This window comes from Phascolarctos cinereus, unplaced genomic scaffold (assembly GCF_003287225.1).
Source record: "Phascolarctos cinereus isolate Bilbo 61053 unplaced genomic scaffold, phaCin_HiC Scaffold_1;HRSCAF=81, whole genome shotgun sequence".
Lineage (NCBI taxonomy): Eukaryota > Metazoa > Chordata > Mammalia > Diprotodontia > Phascolarctidae > Phascolarctos > Phascolarctos cinereus.
Genome location: NW_027555514.1, coordinates 108,030,580 through 108,048,107, shown reverse-complemented (window position 1 = coordinate 108,048,107; position 17,528 = coordinate 108,030,580). Strand labels below are relative to the sequence as shown.

At 38.4% G+C, this 17,528-nt stretch overlaps 1 protein-coding gene and 1 long non-coding RNA gene across 2 annotated transcripts in view; one reads left to right on the top strand and one right to left on the bottom strand.

Annotated features, from left to right (window-relative positions):
* LOC110216350 (uncharacterized) overlaps positions 1-17,528 on the top strand; it is a 95,782-nt gene that overhangs the window by 33,981 nt on the left and 44,273 nt on the right. The window contains exon 2 of the long non-coding RNA XR_002326730.2: positions 8,350-8,467. This is a non-coding gene — a long non-coding RNA (uncharacterized LOC110216350). The remainder of the gene's footprint in view (positions 1-8,349; positions 8,468-17,528) is intronic.
* MTPN (myotrophin) overlaps positions 12,073-17,528 on the bottom strand; it is a 62,764-nt gene continuing 57,308 nt past the window's right edge. Inside the window, exon 4 of the mRNA XM_020998161.2 lies at positions 12,073-15,382. Within this exon, the coding sequence (XP_020853820.1) occupies positions 15,296-15,382 (87 nt within the window). The 3' untranslated portion in view covers positions 12,073-15,295. The remainder of the gene's footprint in view (positions 15,383-17,528) is intronic.

Genomic DNA, 17,528 nt, shown 5'->3' with positions numbered 1-17,528 from the left:
AACCTTGGGAAATCATGGAGACAGGCATGCAAGGGCTGTGACAAATTCATGGCTAGGCTTCTGAAGTACATAGGCAAGAAGTACATAGGCATGCCCCCCTCCCTCCCCCCAAAAAAGATTTGTGCTGAGGGTGTGGTAGCTTTAGTTAAAGCTCATGCGGTTCCTATTTCCATATTTCAATCTTTTTTTTTTTTTTGCTTTCTCTTTGACATAACTGGTCAATGGACTTCGTGTTGTACATTTCCCCACCATAAACAAAGGCAATGGCTTCAAAGCTGAGAAGGGGTGGGGTGGTGAGGATAGCTACTATTTCTGGGCAAAGATGATCCAGCTGTGGAGAGGAAAATAGAACAAAACATTTTTGGGCACTACTCCTTCCTGAAAATGTATCAGCAAGCGCAAGACTATCTGTAACTGAGTAAATAGCTGAGATAAGGGAAAGCAACTGTATGGAGTCCAGCGAAGCTAATGATACATAGTTGACTCTTTTAGAAAAAGTACGAAATACCAAAGAGACAAAGACTTCCCAGGAGAGTAGAGATAAAATTCGCTGTCAAATGTAAACACTCTAGGCCTGGAGGGTATTCTCATACGTAATCTTTTCACCCCTTAAAGTTTAACCAGCAAGAATCGTCCAAAACGGAACTTCTCCAGGAGGGCACCACTGCCTGTCACCCAGGCTCCAAACCCAGGAATAATCCTTGACTCCTCACTCCCTCACCTTCCAAAGCCAATCTGTTGCCAAGGCCTGTTGATTTGACCTTGGTAACACCTTGGGGCAGGTCCTCATTACTTCCTGTCTGGACTAAAGCAATGGCCTGCTGGTTGGTCTGTCTGCCACAAGCCTCTTCCCAATACAGTCCATCCTCCACTCAGCCATGCAGGTCTGACTATGTTACTCCCCTGCTCCATCCACTCCAATGGCTCCCTATCCCCTCCAGAATCACACATAAAATCCCCTTCATAACCTGGCCTACCTCCACCTCTACAGTATTCTAACCCCTTTGGTCTCTCCCCTCCCCCTCTGTTTCCTCCTTGCTGTTCTTCAAACAATATACTCCATCTGATTACTCCAGTTATTCTCGCTGTTTCCCATGCCTGGAATTCTCCCCCTCCTCATCTCTGTGCTTCATAGGCTTTCCTCAAAATCCCAAGATAAATCCTTCTGGACCTTCTACGGGTAAAGCCTTTCCTAATCTCTCTTAATTGTCATGCTTTCCAGGGCTGGCTAGGTGGCACAGTGGATCAAGTTACCAGTCCTGGAGTCAGGAGGATCTGAGTTCAAATACTACCTCAGACTCTTATTAGCTGTGTGACCCTGGGCAAGTCACTTAACCCTGATTGCCTCCAAAAATTTTTTTTTTAAATTCTAGTGCCTTCCTTCTGTTTATCATTTTCAATTTATTCTGTATACAGTTGGTTTGTACATAATTATTTGCATGTTGTCTCCCTCATTAGGTTTATGAGCTCCTCAAGAGCAGGGATTTCTTTTACCTTTTTTTGGTATTTCCAGTGCTTAGGATAATGCCCTACACAAAGTAGGAACTTAATAAATGTTTATTAACTGACTGACAAAAAGAATTATTTGTAAGTAATAATAACTAACATTCATATAACATTTTAAGTTCTGCAAAGTGCTTTATACATGTCATCTCATTTAATCCTCATAACAACCCTGAGAGGTAGGTACTATTATTATACCCATTTTACAGATGAGGAAACTGAGGCCAAGAGAAGTGAAGTGACTTTTTCAGGATCACACAGTTAGTATATAACTATTCAAACTCAGGTTTTTCTGATTAAAAAGTCCAACACTCTTATCAACTACACCAGATAGCTACCTCCTGATAGTACCACCCTTTTCAAATTTGTGAAACAAGGCCCTCCTCTTAATGGGAAATCTTCTTTTCATTATATAAAACACACATGTATATACATATACAAGCATACACACATATATGTATACATACATACACACATACACATTCACAAACATATATATACATACACATACACATGTATATGTATATATCTATATCGAAACGTGTGTATATACACACATATCCTCCCTTTGGTTCAGATATATTTTAAAAATATTTATTAATTTTTTATAGCATTTTCATTTCCTGATTATTCCTCAGCCCTTGCCTCCCCCTTGCAGCAAAAAAGTAGTTAAGGAAAATCCATGAACCCTCTAGCCATCTCTTATAATCAATGCCTCATTCTGCACCTCCCTTTCACCGCCCTTCTAATGACAGTCAGGAGGCAGGCTTCACCCCAGGTCCCCTCCAGTCATAGATTCATCACTTTGACTTCATTGTTCAAACAGAGGAAGAGCTCTTTCTTTGGTACCTGCCAGCTGGCAATATGGAACTCTGTCACCTGTTCCGCATGGTTGCATTTTTAGTTGCTTATATTGATTAAAACTAACACAGTACATTTTAAGGTTTGTAGAATAATTTGTATATATTATAAATATATAATGTTATATATAAGATCATATATATATACATATACACACACAATATTGTGATGTATCTTATACATATAATATTGTATATATCACACACATACTATTATATATATTCTACCTACATATATTATAATATTGTATATCATACACTTGATATATACATATTGTCCTGATCTATGTCTTGCTACTGGACTCAGATGGCTCCAGAGGAGAAAGTGAGGTTGGTGACTTTGAGCAGCCCTCCTTCCACATCCAATTCACTTGCCTGTCATGGCATCACCTCCTTGATGTTATGGTCTTCGTAGAGAACAAAGGACAAAGAAAACAACATACTATATGCCTGTGATAGATTTTATACACACACACACACACACACACACACACATATATGTATGTATGTATATATTATATGCATGTGTGTGTATATATACATACACACATACACAAATATATATACACACACACATTTGTTGATCCTTAAAACAATGCTATGAGGTAGATGCTATTATTCTTTCCATTTTGCAATTGAGGAAATTGTGACCGAGAGAGGTAAAATAACTTGTCCAGGGTCACCTAGCAAGTAAGTATCTGCGTCAGTATTTGAATTGAGGTCTTCTTTTCTCCTAGTTCAGTCCTCTGTGCTCTGTTTCTGCCTCGCTGCCTCATCCTAATCCTATATTCCCTAGTAGGTTTATGCTTATAGAAGAAGTAGAAATGACACTAGAGGGAGCAAAGAGAGGAAACCAGTTCCTGCAAGAGGCCTTTCCCGGGCCCCCTTAATGCCAGGGGCTTCCCTCTGAGATCACCTTCAATCTACCTGTGTGTGTTGTTTGTTCATAGTTGGTCCCATGTTTTCTCTGTCATTAGATGAAGGCAGGGACTGTTTTTGCCTTCCTTTTCACCCCCAGCACTTGGCATAGTTCTTGGCACAGAAGAAAAGGTGCTTGATAAAATACCTGCTGACTTGACTTGTGCCACTTAGGTGCCTCATGGGCATCTATCTCACAGCCTCTCTTGTTGGAAGGGGCCTCAGAAGTCACCTAGTCCAACCTGTACTTGGACACAATGCTTGGTGAATAGCAAGCACTTAATACTCATTCATTCATTCATATTCATCCATTCATCTCTCTGTGACAAAGGCTTATCCAGCTTCTGCTTGAAGACGTCCAGGGATGAAGAACTTACTGCTTCTGAATGCAGCTTCTACCCCTATTGGATAGATCTAATTGGGATACAGTTTTTCTTCCATTAAAGCTAAGTTTTTCTTTCCACAACTTTCACCCGTTGTACTTCAGGGCTAAGCAGAGCAAGTCTTTCCGTGGGACAACCCTTCCAATGCTTGCAGACCATTCCCATGTCTTCCCTGGACTAAACAGCTGCTGTTCCTTCATCCAGCCTTGATGGAGTCTGGTATCCATACTCCTCACCATCCTGGTCACTCTACATTGTTAACGTTCTCCCTTAATATGGTGCCCAGAGCTGACCATAATACTTGACACATGTTCTGAAAACAGACAGTTGGAAGCTAAATATCAGGATTCATAGGATTTTAGGATTTAAGAGATCCTCTCATTTTGCAGATAAGGAAACAGAGTCTCAGAGTGGCGCATTGGCTCACCTAAAGATACACAATAGTGGTATCATCATCATTATTATTTTTTCTTTTGGTGAGGCAGTTGGGGTTAAGTGACTTGCCCAGGGTCACACAGCTAGTATTATGTGTCTGAGGCCGTATTTGAACTCAGGTTCTCTTGACTCCAGGGCTGGTGCTCTATCCACTGCACCACGTAGCTGCCCTGAGCAGGATCATTATTATGGGATCATTATCTTGGTTTATCATTATTGTTGATAGAAGAAGGGGGAAGGCAGCATGCATTTACTAAGCACCTACTATAAGCCAGGCACTGTGTGCTAAAGACTTTATAAATATTATCTCATTTGATATAAATACTTGATATAAATATTGGACTCTGGGGAGGAGAAATGTCTTCCAAAGCTCTCTTACTGTTTATTCCCTGCTGGTGAGGTCACTCGCTGGGGGGGTCAGCAGTTGGAGGGTCCATTAAACACTGATTCTGGACTCAGTTCCAGTACCACAACCGTGCCTCCATTCATAAACTTTAAAGCTGAAAAATGGTTAAAAAGTCAGCCAAGTAATTTTGTTGTTGTTATTATTTCAGGGGTGGGGAATCTGTGGCCTTAAGGCAACATGAGGCCTTCTAGGTCCTTGGGTGCAGCCTTTTGACTGAGTCCAAGTTTTATAGAACAAATCCTTTTATTAAGGGGATTTGTTTTGTGAAGTTTGGATCCAAAGGGCTTAGAGGGCCACGTGGGGCTTTGAAGCCGCAGATTCCCCACCTCTGGTTTATACCATTCCAGTGGCTGATGACTTCATTGGCACTGCATCATATTTCAACTTTGGACCTCTTGTACCTAGCACAGTGCTCTGCACACAGTGTACACTCATGAAATGCTTTAGAGTGAATTACCGAATGAGTCTTATGACCTATAAACTATTCTGTCACTAATTAGAAGGGAATAACTAGTCTTGGTGGGATGGGGAGAGTATGTGAGTGGGAAGCACTTTGACATTTGAGAGCAAATGTCATAACATTCTTTAAATAGGAGCAACTGTTTTGAACCCACAGTACTTTTGTCATGGAGTTAATCTGGTAAAAGATGGAGTCAGTCAGTCGACAAGCATTGATAAGTGCCTACTGTGTACTAAGGATTGTGCTAAGTGCCGGGGATAAAAGGAAAGGCAAAGGACAGGCCCTATTCCTAAGAAATTTACTATTTAATGGGGGGAGCAACATTCAAACAGTTATGTACAGAGAAGATATATACGGGATAAGTTGGAACTAATCAACAGAGAGAAGGTACTAGAATTAAGTAGAGGGGGGAAGATTAAGAAAGGGGCAGCTAGGTGGCACAGTGGATAGAGCACTGAGCCTGAAGTCAGGAAAGCCTGAGTTTAAATCTGGTCTTGGCCACTCATTAGCTGTGTGACCCTGGGCAAGTCACTTAACCCTGTTTGCCTCAGTTTCCTCATCTGTAAAAGGAGCTGGAGAAGGGAATGGCAAACAGCTCCAGTATCTTAGCCAAGAAAACTCCAAAGTGGGTCATGAAGAGTCACACGACTGAAAAATGACTAAACAACCAAGTAAGCTTTCTATAGAAGGTGGGCTTTTAGTTGGGACTTTTCAGCTGTAAACTAATTCAGCATAGCTTCTGGGAAAATGCAGTGGATTGGGAGCCAGAGGCCCTGGGTTTAATCCAGGATCTGTTACTTTCCTGTGTGACCTTGGGCAAGTCACTTAACTTCTTGGGCCCTTATTTTCATCTATAAAATGAAAGGGTTGAACTAGATAACCTCTAAGTTCCCTGATGACCTGTCTGAAATTCCATGTCCTAAATTATATAGGTCTTTCCTCCTTGTAAGTTCTCACATTTCAGCAGAGCACGGAATGCTACATCTCTTTTCTGAGGGTGAGGTGATGACATTCTGTGTCACTTAAGTGAGAATGGAGATGTACTCTTGCGGGAGAATACTTCATTGGTACAAATGTTTGCTTTTTTGCCAGTTCTAAGGGGCAGATGGGATACATATGAGGGCTAGTATAAGAGCCTGGGATTAGAATTGGGAAATATTGAACAAAAATAAATAAAAATACAATAGAGTACTTACTATAGAATAATCAATAAATAGACTAATTTAATTTAAAAAATTTTTTTTGGCTATTTTATTCCCACCCCAATTACATGTAAATACAATTTTTAATATTAGGTTTTTAAAAGTTTGAACTCCAAATTCTCTTCCTCTCTCTCATTTGTCCCATTGTTAAAAAGGCAAGCAATTTAATATAGGTTACCCAGAACATATATAATGATAATATGTGGCTTTCTATGTCCATATGAGGCCCAAAGGGCCTCATATATATGGTTTAGCAGCAGCCCCTTTTCTAGTTGTTTGACACCAGTGATCTAGTCCATTCTCCTATATTTGGGCAGGGATAAGAACTGGATTGATCAGATTCATTGAAATTTCCTTGAAAGTGTTCATTAGGATATAACCAGTTTTAAAATGTATGCATTTATTAAGCACTCACTTTGTCCTGGGCACAGAGCTACGTACTGGGTTAATGATGTAATCATTCACTCTACAAGTCACTGTACCTAATTCTACCACCTAAATATGGAAGCTCAAAGTATAATGGGGAAAGGCCTATATTTAAGAGTAAGACCACCTAGGTCTGTCCTGTCTGTCTGTCTGTCTAAATGTCTTTGTATTTGTTGCTATTTGTGCACATCACACTCCCCATCCCACTAAGATGTGAGTCCCTAGGGATTATTTTGTGTGACAGTGTGTAGTTCAGTGCCTTGTGCAGAGTCAACCCCTAATGCTGATTGAATTGGACCAGATGATCCCTAAAGTCCCTTCTTGGTCTAACTTTCTGTGATTCTGGAAACTGACCTCCATGATTGTAGTGGAAGAATGCTAGATTTAGAATCTGAGGACATGGGTACAGATCTGCCTCTGCCACCAAACTACTTATAAAACCACGGGCAAGTTGCTTAATTTCTCTGGGCCTCAGTATCCTTATTTGTAAAATTGGGTCCCTTCCTGCTCGAAATCTATGATTCTATCTATCTGTAATCATTACAGATCTCATGGGATATATACATAAAAAACCAAACAAAAAACCCAAAACACTACTCATTCATTCTTTCCCAGACAGCTTCCACTGCAGCATTCCTTAGATCTCCTCTCTTTTTATTTATAAGACTGAAAGGTCATTATTGAATGCCTATATGCAAGCAACAAAGATCTTGCCATTTCTTTTGCTTTACTTAGGAAGCATGATGAGCAAGTGGACCCTGAAAGAACTGTGTTCCCACCAGTGTTGCCTTTTTTATGACTCACGATCAGACAACTTTGGAAATAGCACATTAAATAGCTGTGGACCACTGGCTGCTGACAAATACTGGGTGATATTACTGGCACTAGTAGAGTTGATGTTGGATGTGTGATAACACACCTCGAGTCTTGACGGTATCATTCTCCAGGTCATTTGAAAACATTCTAAATTTTATGGGGCATTTAAAAACATTAACTTCACCTTTTTCTGGGAAAACACATCTGTGTGCTAGGCACAGGACCTTTGCGTGTGGTATTTGTCACCTTTATATGTGTAAGTTTTCAAGTCCAGCATTACAGAGGTGTTTACACACACACACACACACACACACACACAACTTCCTTTTATAGAATTTTTCTTCTAAAAATATTTTTTCAAACTAAATAATTGCTTTGAACCTTGTTGCATTAAACCTTTGATGAGAAGTACTTCAGATTGTGTAAGTATAGTAAGTGTAAGCCTGTCCTTTTCTCAGTATTGTAAGAGCACTTTGATGATCATACTCGGTGAATGATGGATGTTATCAGCTCAACTTTAAAGATTCGACAGAATGTGCTGGGTCCAGTTTTTTTTTTTTAAGAACAGCTGTAGAACTCTAGGCTTTGCTAAGATTCAAACACAAAGACAAATCTATTTAATGATAGCATCAGTCCTTAAGACCCAATGAACCATTCAAAGCTACTCTTCCTCTAGTGGTTTTTCAGTGCCTTAAGTCGCCTACCAATGTTTGACATAGATGTTTAACTGAACAACTACTAGGTAACAAAATATACTGGTTTAAATTTCACCTCTTTCTGCTTCTGCCATCTTCTAGTTGGGGGCTCTGCTAGGGCTCAATCCAGTGCTTGAGTGATGGACTGGCATTTGTCTGCAGTGAACAGGCAAAATCTTATTTTAATAGATTTAATAGGGCATTAAAAACTGCTTTCTTATACTCAGTTTTGTTTAAACCTACAGTGCTGAGTGACAGGAGCTGTCATGGAAGAAGTGCCAATTTGGATGTGTAACGAGAAGACCCGAGTCCTGACTCAGTCACTTACTGTGTGACCAGAGACAAACTAGGACTTGTCTAAAGGTTGGTATCTTTATCTGCAAAGTATGCTATGTACCTAACAGAACTGTTATAAGTGCTCTATGGAACAAAACACTGTTCAGATGTGAGTAGTTCTGATAAGTAGACAGAAAGCAACATTATTTATACTCCTGGCACTTGGTTTTTCATTTACTTCAGTTAATGACTCCCAGCTTAGAAACTGTATCATTTTCATCACTCTTCTGGCTTTACTAAATTCCTGTGAGGAATTTATTTTATAAAAACTTAATGATTTTCTGGCATTTTTCAAATTAGTGAAAAATTGGGTAGGGAAATAAGATGTTTTTCATAATCACAAAATTCAAACATACCATTAATTCAACTTTAAGTCTAAGCAAAAGGGTAGAACAAACAACAGGTAATAGAAAGCTGTAAATAGCACTCATAACAATTATAAGGGCACGTAGGTAGTATAGCCAATAGAGTGTCAAGCCTGGAGTCAGGAAGATCCATCTTCATGAGTTCAAATCCAGCTTCAGACATCATTAGCTTGTGACCCTTAAGTGACAAGTCACTTACCCCTGTTTGTCTCTGTTTCCTCATCTATGAAAGGAGCTAGTGAAGGAAATGGCAAACCACTCCAGTATCTTTGTCAAGAAAACCCAAAATGGGGTCACGAAAAGTCAGACATGACTGAAATGACACAATAGTTATGAGTTATATCCAGCATAGATGTCTGCTTTGCTTATACTTTGGATATAATTTCAAAGTTTACAGGTGAAGATGATATAAAAAAATTTTTACTGAGTTTTGATAGAATGTTAAATTTTATTTTCAAAATTACTTTAAACTTGCTTAGATCTGGGAATTTTCAGATCTATTAAAAAAATCACAAATGATTTTTAGGTATGGCTTCATAGTTTCTTTATAGATCCCAGCTTCCAGAAAAAGAACTTTATTAGGTTCATACATTAAAAAAAAGTTAACTCTCCACTTAACGTTGTTTAATTCTCGCCCAAAACACCAAAAAACTCAGTTCTGTTACACTTTTGTTTCTGCTGAAGGACCCTCAGTTCTTCAGTAATCCATTTCACTGAGGGAACGGCCTTTTCTAAATCTTCATCCTCTGACATGTTCTCCTCTCTAGCTTTTTTTGGTGATCATGCTCTTTCCTAGCTCCCCCTCCACCTGTTTTAACTACTGTTTCATTATTTCATTATTCCCCTTGGGGGGAATACCCACTAACCACGGTTATTTCTCAAGGGCTTGTCCTTGGTCCCTCCATTCTTCCTATTTACTATTTCTCTTGATCTTACCAGCTAATACGGATTCAATAAGCATCTCTACGCAGAATTCTTAGATCTACTTATCCAGCCCAGATCTCTAGTTTCTCATTACCCACTATTGGACATCTTGAACTCAAAGTCCCACAGACATTCTAAACCCATGTCCAAAAGAATTCATCATTTCCCCTCCAAACCCTTCCCATCTTTCTTATTACTGTCAAGGTACCACCTTCCTCTCTGCCACTCAAGCTCACAGAGGTCATTCTTGTCTCCTTACCTGCACTCACCACACTATATCTGATCTGTTGTCATGTTGTTTTAATAAAAATGTCTCATACACATCTCTTCTTCTCTGACACTGCTGCTACGAGAATACAGGCCCCTATGTCCTCACATCTAGATGATCACGATAGAGTTCTGGTTGGTCTCCCTGCCACTCCAGTCCATCGTCCATTTAGCTGTCAAAATGATCTGCCTGAAGTGCAAGTCTGACCATGGCACTACCTTACTCAACACCAGTGGCTCCCTGTTTGGCTTTTGAAGCCCTTTTCAGTGTCTCTTAACATACTGTACAACGCAGAGACACTGGTCTTGCTGTTCCTCACCTGTCACACCTTCCAGTTCCGTGGTTTTTCACTTGCTGTGCTGCCCACACCTGGAGTGCTTTCCCTCTTTGCCTCTGCCTTTTTCCTTCAAGACAGCTCAAATCCTACCTTCTGCATAAGGCCTCTCTCAGCCTCCTGCATTTGTAGTGCCTCCTCTCCCATTTACTCTGTACAGTTATCCCCACCACTTTGTGACTTTCCCCATCATGATTTTGATATACTGCAGGTCAGCATAAGAAATTAAATGGTCCCATCAATGTTTTGTGCTCCGGGTTAGAAAATACCTTGCCAGTAAGGGATTATCCTTTAAGGTGTTATTGCTTCTGGACAATGACCCTGGCCACCCAAAACCCCATGAATTTCACATTGAAAGCACTGAAGTTGTCTCCGGGTCACCTAACACGTGTCTCATTCAGCCTCTTGATCAGGGGTGGGGGGTGGGAATATGGACTTTAAGGCACACTATACATGCTACCAAAAAAAAAGTCTTGTTACACATGCAGTGTGTGTTCAGTATTATTCTCCTCAAATTAGTTTCATTTAAAAAATTTCATACTTTTTCATATAGTATTTTTACTTAACACTGACCTGCATATAGCCTGTGACCAAATACTTAACCCAATTTTTACAATAAGGAATTGTAAACACCCCATTAAAGAAAAAGAAAAAAATTCAGACTTCTTCTCTAGTATGAAGGGAGAGCCAAAAATTTTACAAGGATTTTCCAGATCGTGGGGATTCGTGTCCCTAGTCCCCATGATGGGGAAGGGATAACCGTACATATCTTGTATGGGCCTAGTCGTTAGTATGCAGTCTCCTCTATTAAGAACGTTAGCTCCTTGGGGCAGGGACTGTGTTTTTACCTTTCTTATCACCAGCTCTCAGCACAGTGCCTGATGCATACATAGTAAGTGCTTAATTAAATGCTTGTTAACCACCTTGTTTGGTGCTGTGAAAACAACACTAGGTTTGGAGTGAGAAGACTTGGCTTCCCCTTTGTCCTCTGTAAAATGAAGGGGTAAACCTAGATCTTAAATCTTTATGTCATGGACTCCTTTACTAGTCTGGAGGAACCTATGAACCTTTTCAATGTTGTCAAATGCATAAAATACATGGGATTACAAAGGAAACATTATGCAGAAATAGAGTTAGCAAAATATTTAAATAGCAGCTTAAGATAATTTCTAAGGTCCCTTCCATGAGCTTGGATTGTATATGAAGTTCTCTAACATAGTGGTAAGATTATGTCAAATTTGGTGTTTTTCATAAAACCCTGTTCAGTTCTTGATTCAAGTGTTTAATCACAAAAGCCATGACTTAGCACCTAACAGAATTTGGGGACTTGATACACATTTATGATGCTGATAAATCAAAATACTAGAGTAATCGCCATAACTATTTCAGGTAATTAGAATGCTTTGGGGATTAACTACTGCTGGTTAAGACAAAACTCATTTTTGTTAAAAATCTTCCTAAAATGTATTAGCATAATGGACATAATGGAATCTTTCTATGTTCTTTCTAGTACTGATGCAGAAGAACTGGACAAATCTATACTGAATAAGTTACACTTAATTAGAAAATGCTTTTTTCTTTTAAAAACAAAAAACCTAGACTCCCACCAATATAAGCTTGAAAAATTCTGATTAAATGAAAGTTTAAGTTAATTAAGGTTTTGCTGTATTTGCAGAGATGTCAGGGAAAGGTAGGTGAAACAGACTCAAGGGCAAAAAATAAAACTGCAGATTTCTCCAACTGTAGCACAATTCAAGTTTATTCCATTTGTTCTTGCAACACAAAACTTAAACACAGTATTATTTAGCATTCTGATGTTCATGAACTAGAATAATATGAGAAACCTAACCGTGTCAAAAGAATTACATTGTGGAAAAATGAACTCAGATATATTAAAATGCACAAAAGCACTAGTTTTTTTTCCCATTACTGCTTAGAAAGATATGATTGTTCCTCCATTTACAAAATAGAATTAGGACAGCTTTATTTATTTATTTTGCATGCAAAACACTGCAATTGCTTATGTGGGAGTGCACTCTCACCAGCTTCTTCTAATAGACACTCATGCGGACAATAATGCATGGGAGAAGGTAGCAGCTCAATTTAAGTTTCAAATGGAATTTAACAAAGTAGAGGGTGCAGAGGATGTAAAACTCAGTAAGTATTCATAGATCTTTAACCATAATTTGGATGAAAACAATAAGGAATGAGTGGCCTACATGTCAGCAGCTTCCACAAATTTTATCTACCTGTCCTTTGTACACAACTAGAATTTAGGAATGCGTGCTATGCATAGAAAAAACATATGGGTGTGTAAAGGAAAAGAGGGACTGTCTATTTCCAAGTCCACAGCAATCTGTCTAAGTGTGGTGGTTGTAATTTGACACTTCACTGATGTGCTGGTGTAAGGTAAAGATAAGCCACCTATAAGTATTTACTTGAGACCAGAAGAGGAAATGAAAATAGAAAACCAAAGCAAAAGAAAATGCAAGATATCTTTCTGAGATGGCTAATTTTACTTCAAGAGGACAAAAATGTTAATTTGACCTTTCACTGACGCATGTAGTGCAAAAAAAAAAAACAAACCCCAAAAAACACAGTTTTAGCTTTTTTTACCCAAAAATATTAATGTTAAGTTGTTGTCAATTTCTCTGCCAAAACTGTCCAGAGACACATTATAAATAATGAAGTTAGTTAAAAAATAAAAGAGAAACCCCAAACCATCTTGGTCAGTATTGTTTATCCTACATTAGTTACTATGTTGTCTTAGCAAAGGAGCTCTTCCCAATTATAGGGTTTGCTTACAAGATGGTAAAGAGAAAGGTGGAAAGGCAAAATTGCCTTTACTGCATTACAAGAAACAGGATAACTTGTACAAAGCATCAACTAGTTTTATATACCACAATGACTCAGGAAAGCAGAAGGCCTGGGAAAGAGTACAGTATACATTCTGCAATAATCAACTACAATGAAACACTTTGAAAGGTAAGGGAGAAACTGTGTAAAGGATAAGTTCTAAGCCTTTAAATAGCATTATTCTAACAGGGGGGAAAAAAACCCAACAAAACAAATCAAACCCCACACACACTGCACTACTTTAACGGAACTAAAATGGACAGATGCCCTACATTTTAACAGAGGTTCATTTTAGTTCAGTAATGTAGGCCAGCCCTGATTAATAAGTTTTTATTAAATATAAAAATGCTGTATTAAGACAGCAGAATTATCCAAATATACTTGTCATTTTTAACAATTACTCAGTGATTGGCTTCTCAGAATAAGGGAAATCATGGGGTTGAACTGGTTGTGGAAGTGGGAGGTGGGAGAGGAATTACTTAAAGAGCAAAGAATAAAAAACCCACTATATGTAACCAATCAACAACTATTTAATATGATTTGGGATTGCCCAGGCTGCTGTTCTTAGTAATAATTTAACTCTCTGGAAGGACACTGCACCATGTATAAAAATCTTCATTTAAATTGTTCCCATTCCACAATCTGAATGCAAGGCCTTTTAAAAAATCTGAGGTACATTTAAAATTGTGTAACTTGGTTAAAAAAAGCCAACATTTATTAGTAAACTAAACTTATCTGGATGTTTCTGTTTAGTGCATACTCCTGATTTTTGTCATTATTTAAATGCGAGATATTAAAATTAAGTATTCATATTTTATTTTGCCATAATGCTCAGGAAACAAGTACTATGTGGTGTGTACAATATTTTTTCAAGTTATAAAAACACTGTAATTGGATACTTATTTTAAATGTACAGAATCATTTTTAAAGTGTATCATACTCTATGTAATACATAATTTTAAAACAGGAAGTTATAATGTATTATCCAGGTGGGTTGCCATACGTCCAAGCAGAAATTTTGAGACAGTTGGTAACAAATTATGTTTGAAGAGACTAGGTCAAATTAAACTTACCCAGATATTAAACCCCATCCTAGCATGGTACAGTAAGTAATCTCACCCCATAAGAATCAACATCAAATGCTGGGCTGAGGAAACTGTTCAAGTTATTTTCCTTGATTCTTCAAATAAATTTATTTCAAAGAAAAATTTCAAATAGAAATAAGTAGAAGAAAACCTTTAGTTACTAGGAAACTTGATTCATTTTTCTATGATACTAACAAACTTATGGCTATGATTCTACTTTTAAATCCCCACTCACTGCTAGAAGAGTTTGAAAGTGTTTCATACATAATACAAATTCTCAAACTAGAGGAGAAAATGAATATATTGGAATGCTTTTTCTCCTTCAGATCCCCAAAGATTTTATAAATAAGACTGGTCAGTTTTACTTGAGGACACATGAAACCCACATGGAAAGAGAGGAGAAATTCAAAGTCCAGTCATCCAGCTATGTAAAGGGTACGTACGCCCCTCCTTATCTGAATTGAGCTTCTGCTTAAATCAAAGTTACTGAGGAAAGATTTGGTCACCAACCATAGGCAACACTCTTAACCAGGCCAGGAAATCCCCATTACAGTGCAATCTTAAGGCAGAGGGCTATAGCTAATTGCTTATCTCAGCACCCTAAGTTTACAACATAGTAGCCATCACTGCTTCCACAGTTAGGGCTACAAAGTATACAGAAGTAGGCCTTTATATAATCAGACCTTTCAACACAATCTAATTAATAAAACTAGGTAGGGAGCTGCACAGGTTGAATGTTAAACAGTATATTTTGTTTTTGCCCTTTAGGGCATGAGTTGAGTTTTATTAGAAACATGAGAGAGTGACATGATCAGGAATCCCAATAAAGTTCTGATCACATGGATTTACCCTCTCTAAAAATAGTTTTTCTGGTAGTCTGATTTATTATGAATTTCTCTCTCCCCTCACCTCTCTTAAAGTATTTAGCTGAAGAAGCTGGCAGATAGAGAGTGACAGACAGACAGGCAGCAGTGTGAGGCCACGGGAGAGGCATTCTTCCATATTTATCAGTCCATCCAGCTATCACTGAAGAAGAGCTTTGATTGCCTGGTTGTCAGTGGCTTCAAAAGCAGTTAGTCCATCTGGGCCTTTCACAGTTTTATCAGCACCCTGAAAAGAGAGAGAGAGAGAAAGAGAGTAAAGAATTGTTATCACTAAATGCTTGCTTTTGGTGGAAAGGTGAGGCTGTTACAACAAGATTACTTAGTTTAGGTGAATGTTTTAATTGAGAATTAAAAATTCCTTAACTATCTCCATTCTAATTTCCTCATCTACAAAATGAAGGCGTTGGACAAGATGACTTCTGAGGTACCTTCCAGGTCAAAATACATGATCTCAGTAAGGTACCATAGTTCTGTAAGATAATTCTTAAAAGCAAACTATCCTAGTACAAAAGAGTCTAGGAATTAAAATAGGTTGGGAGAAGGTCATGGATTAGATGGGAGAGAATGCTTTTCTTATCTATCAGCCAAGTATTTTGACAACAGGCTACAAAGATGCTGGCTACAAATAGTTTTCTTTCACTGGACTATTGTGTACATACACAATCTCTTCACAAAGCATCTGTAATTAACAAGAGAAAGGAAATACAATTTGCTTTTACAAGGGAATAAAGTTATGAGAAGAATCAGTTATTTATAGCTTTCTCTTTTTTAAGACTGGAAAGTGATACTGCATATAACACACAGTGAGGATATAAAACTAGATGAATTTCCTAAGGATGATGTATGATAATGCTCACTTGATAAAAATATAGGCTTAAAATAATACATTATAGGTTATGGAGAATATTCTCTCCTCCATCCTAGTTCTCTGATGGACTACCACTACTTTAAAAACCTAAGCTAAGGAAAAAAAACTCATGGAAGTACTATCACATGGATAATCTATGTGTAATGGCCGAGATCTCTTTGGAGCTGCGTAGTCTTTGTACTTGGGTGTGCACATGAACACACACATATTATATTCATCAGCCTATCTCATCTCCATGAAGTCTATTTGTTTAACCTGCTCTCATTCACAGACAACATCTATAACTCGTGCGCCCTGTGTCAATGTTACCATCATCTGGGTATGCCCACTCAGCCCAGAGTTCTTGTTCATGGGGCCTCCAACACCAGATGCTACCTTGTCCTGTTTTCCCCTTAATCACTGTCACTGGCTCCACTGTGTGTATGCTCTCCTTTATTTACCAAATTCTTTACCTCTTCCCTAAACCTCCTTGCCCTAATTTGGAGATTTTTAGCTTGGAGTCTATGTACCTTTTACAAAATATTGATAAGACTGTATTCAATATATGATAAGTTTTCCTTGAATGTTATCTTATCTATTTAATAGTATTATTCTCATAGGTTTCATCAGACTGCCAAAGGGGGGTTAGGGTTCCATGACAGAAAAAAGGTTAGAGCTCATCCCCAAATTGTAACCTATCTCAATGAAGACACTGTACTGATTCCTTCTCTTTCCAGTCCATTTTATTACCATGCCATCTCACCTCCAGATACCCATTTCCACCTGGAGAGGCAGCATGGTACAACAGAAGCAGTGCTGAATTTGCTACAAGACCTCCATTTTAATTACAGCTTTTACTAGTGTGTTGTCCAGTTTCTCTGGGCTTCAGTTTCAGATCTCTGAAAAGAGGGAGTTAGACAAGAAGATCCCTTCTGACTGTTAAACTATGATCCTGTGATCCTTCTTTGATGACTTCATGGCTTATAGTCTTCCTTTTGTCATCCCCCATAGTATCACTGTCTCAGCTTAGACTACCCTCTAAATCCTGTGGTCTCCAAACTCTTTTGTTTAGTCAAAGCAAACTATTTTTTTGAGTATACATCCCTAATATGCATATATTTATTTATAAATTATATATCTATATGACTGTACCATTAATTATGTGCATTACAAAATTACACAAAAATGGACATAAAAAACAGATGTGATGAAAAATGAAACATCTGATCCTTGAGAAAAGGGAGCCAAGCCACTTAAGTTTACTGAGTAGTGGTATGACTCCTGTCAGACCTGCACTTCAAGTCCCCAGGCAATTGTTACATCAAGATTTCCTGGAGGGGCACCAATCCCAGGGGTGGGGAAGGCTGGGGCCATGCAGAGGGTAGGGTAGGGGAGTGTTAGAGGATAACAGTAGGTAAAAATAGCATGCAATTAATGTTCTCATCCTTTGGTTGATAATATACTCTATGGGTCAAGCCATACATAGACCCCTTAGATCTCTACTTGGGAAACCAGTGTTCTAGAC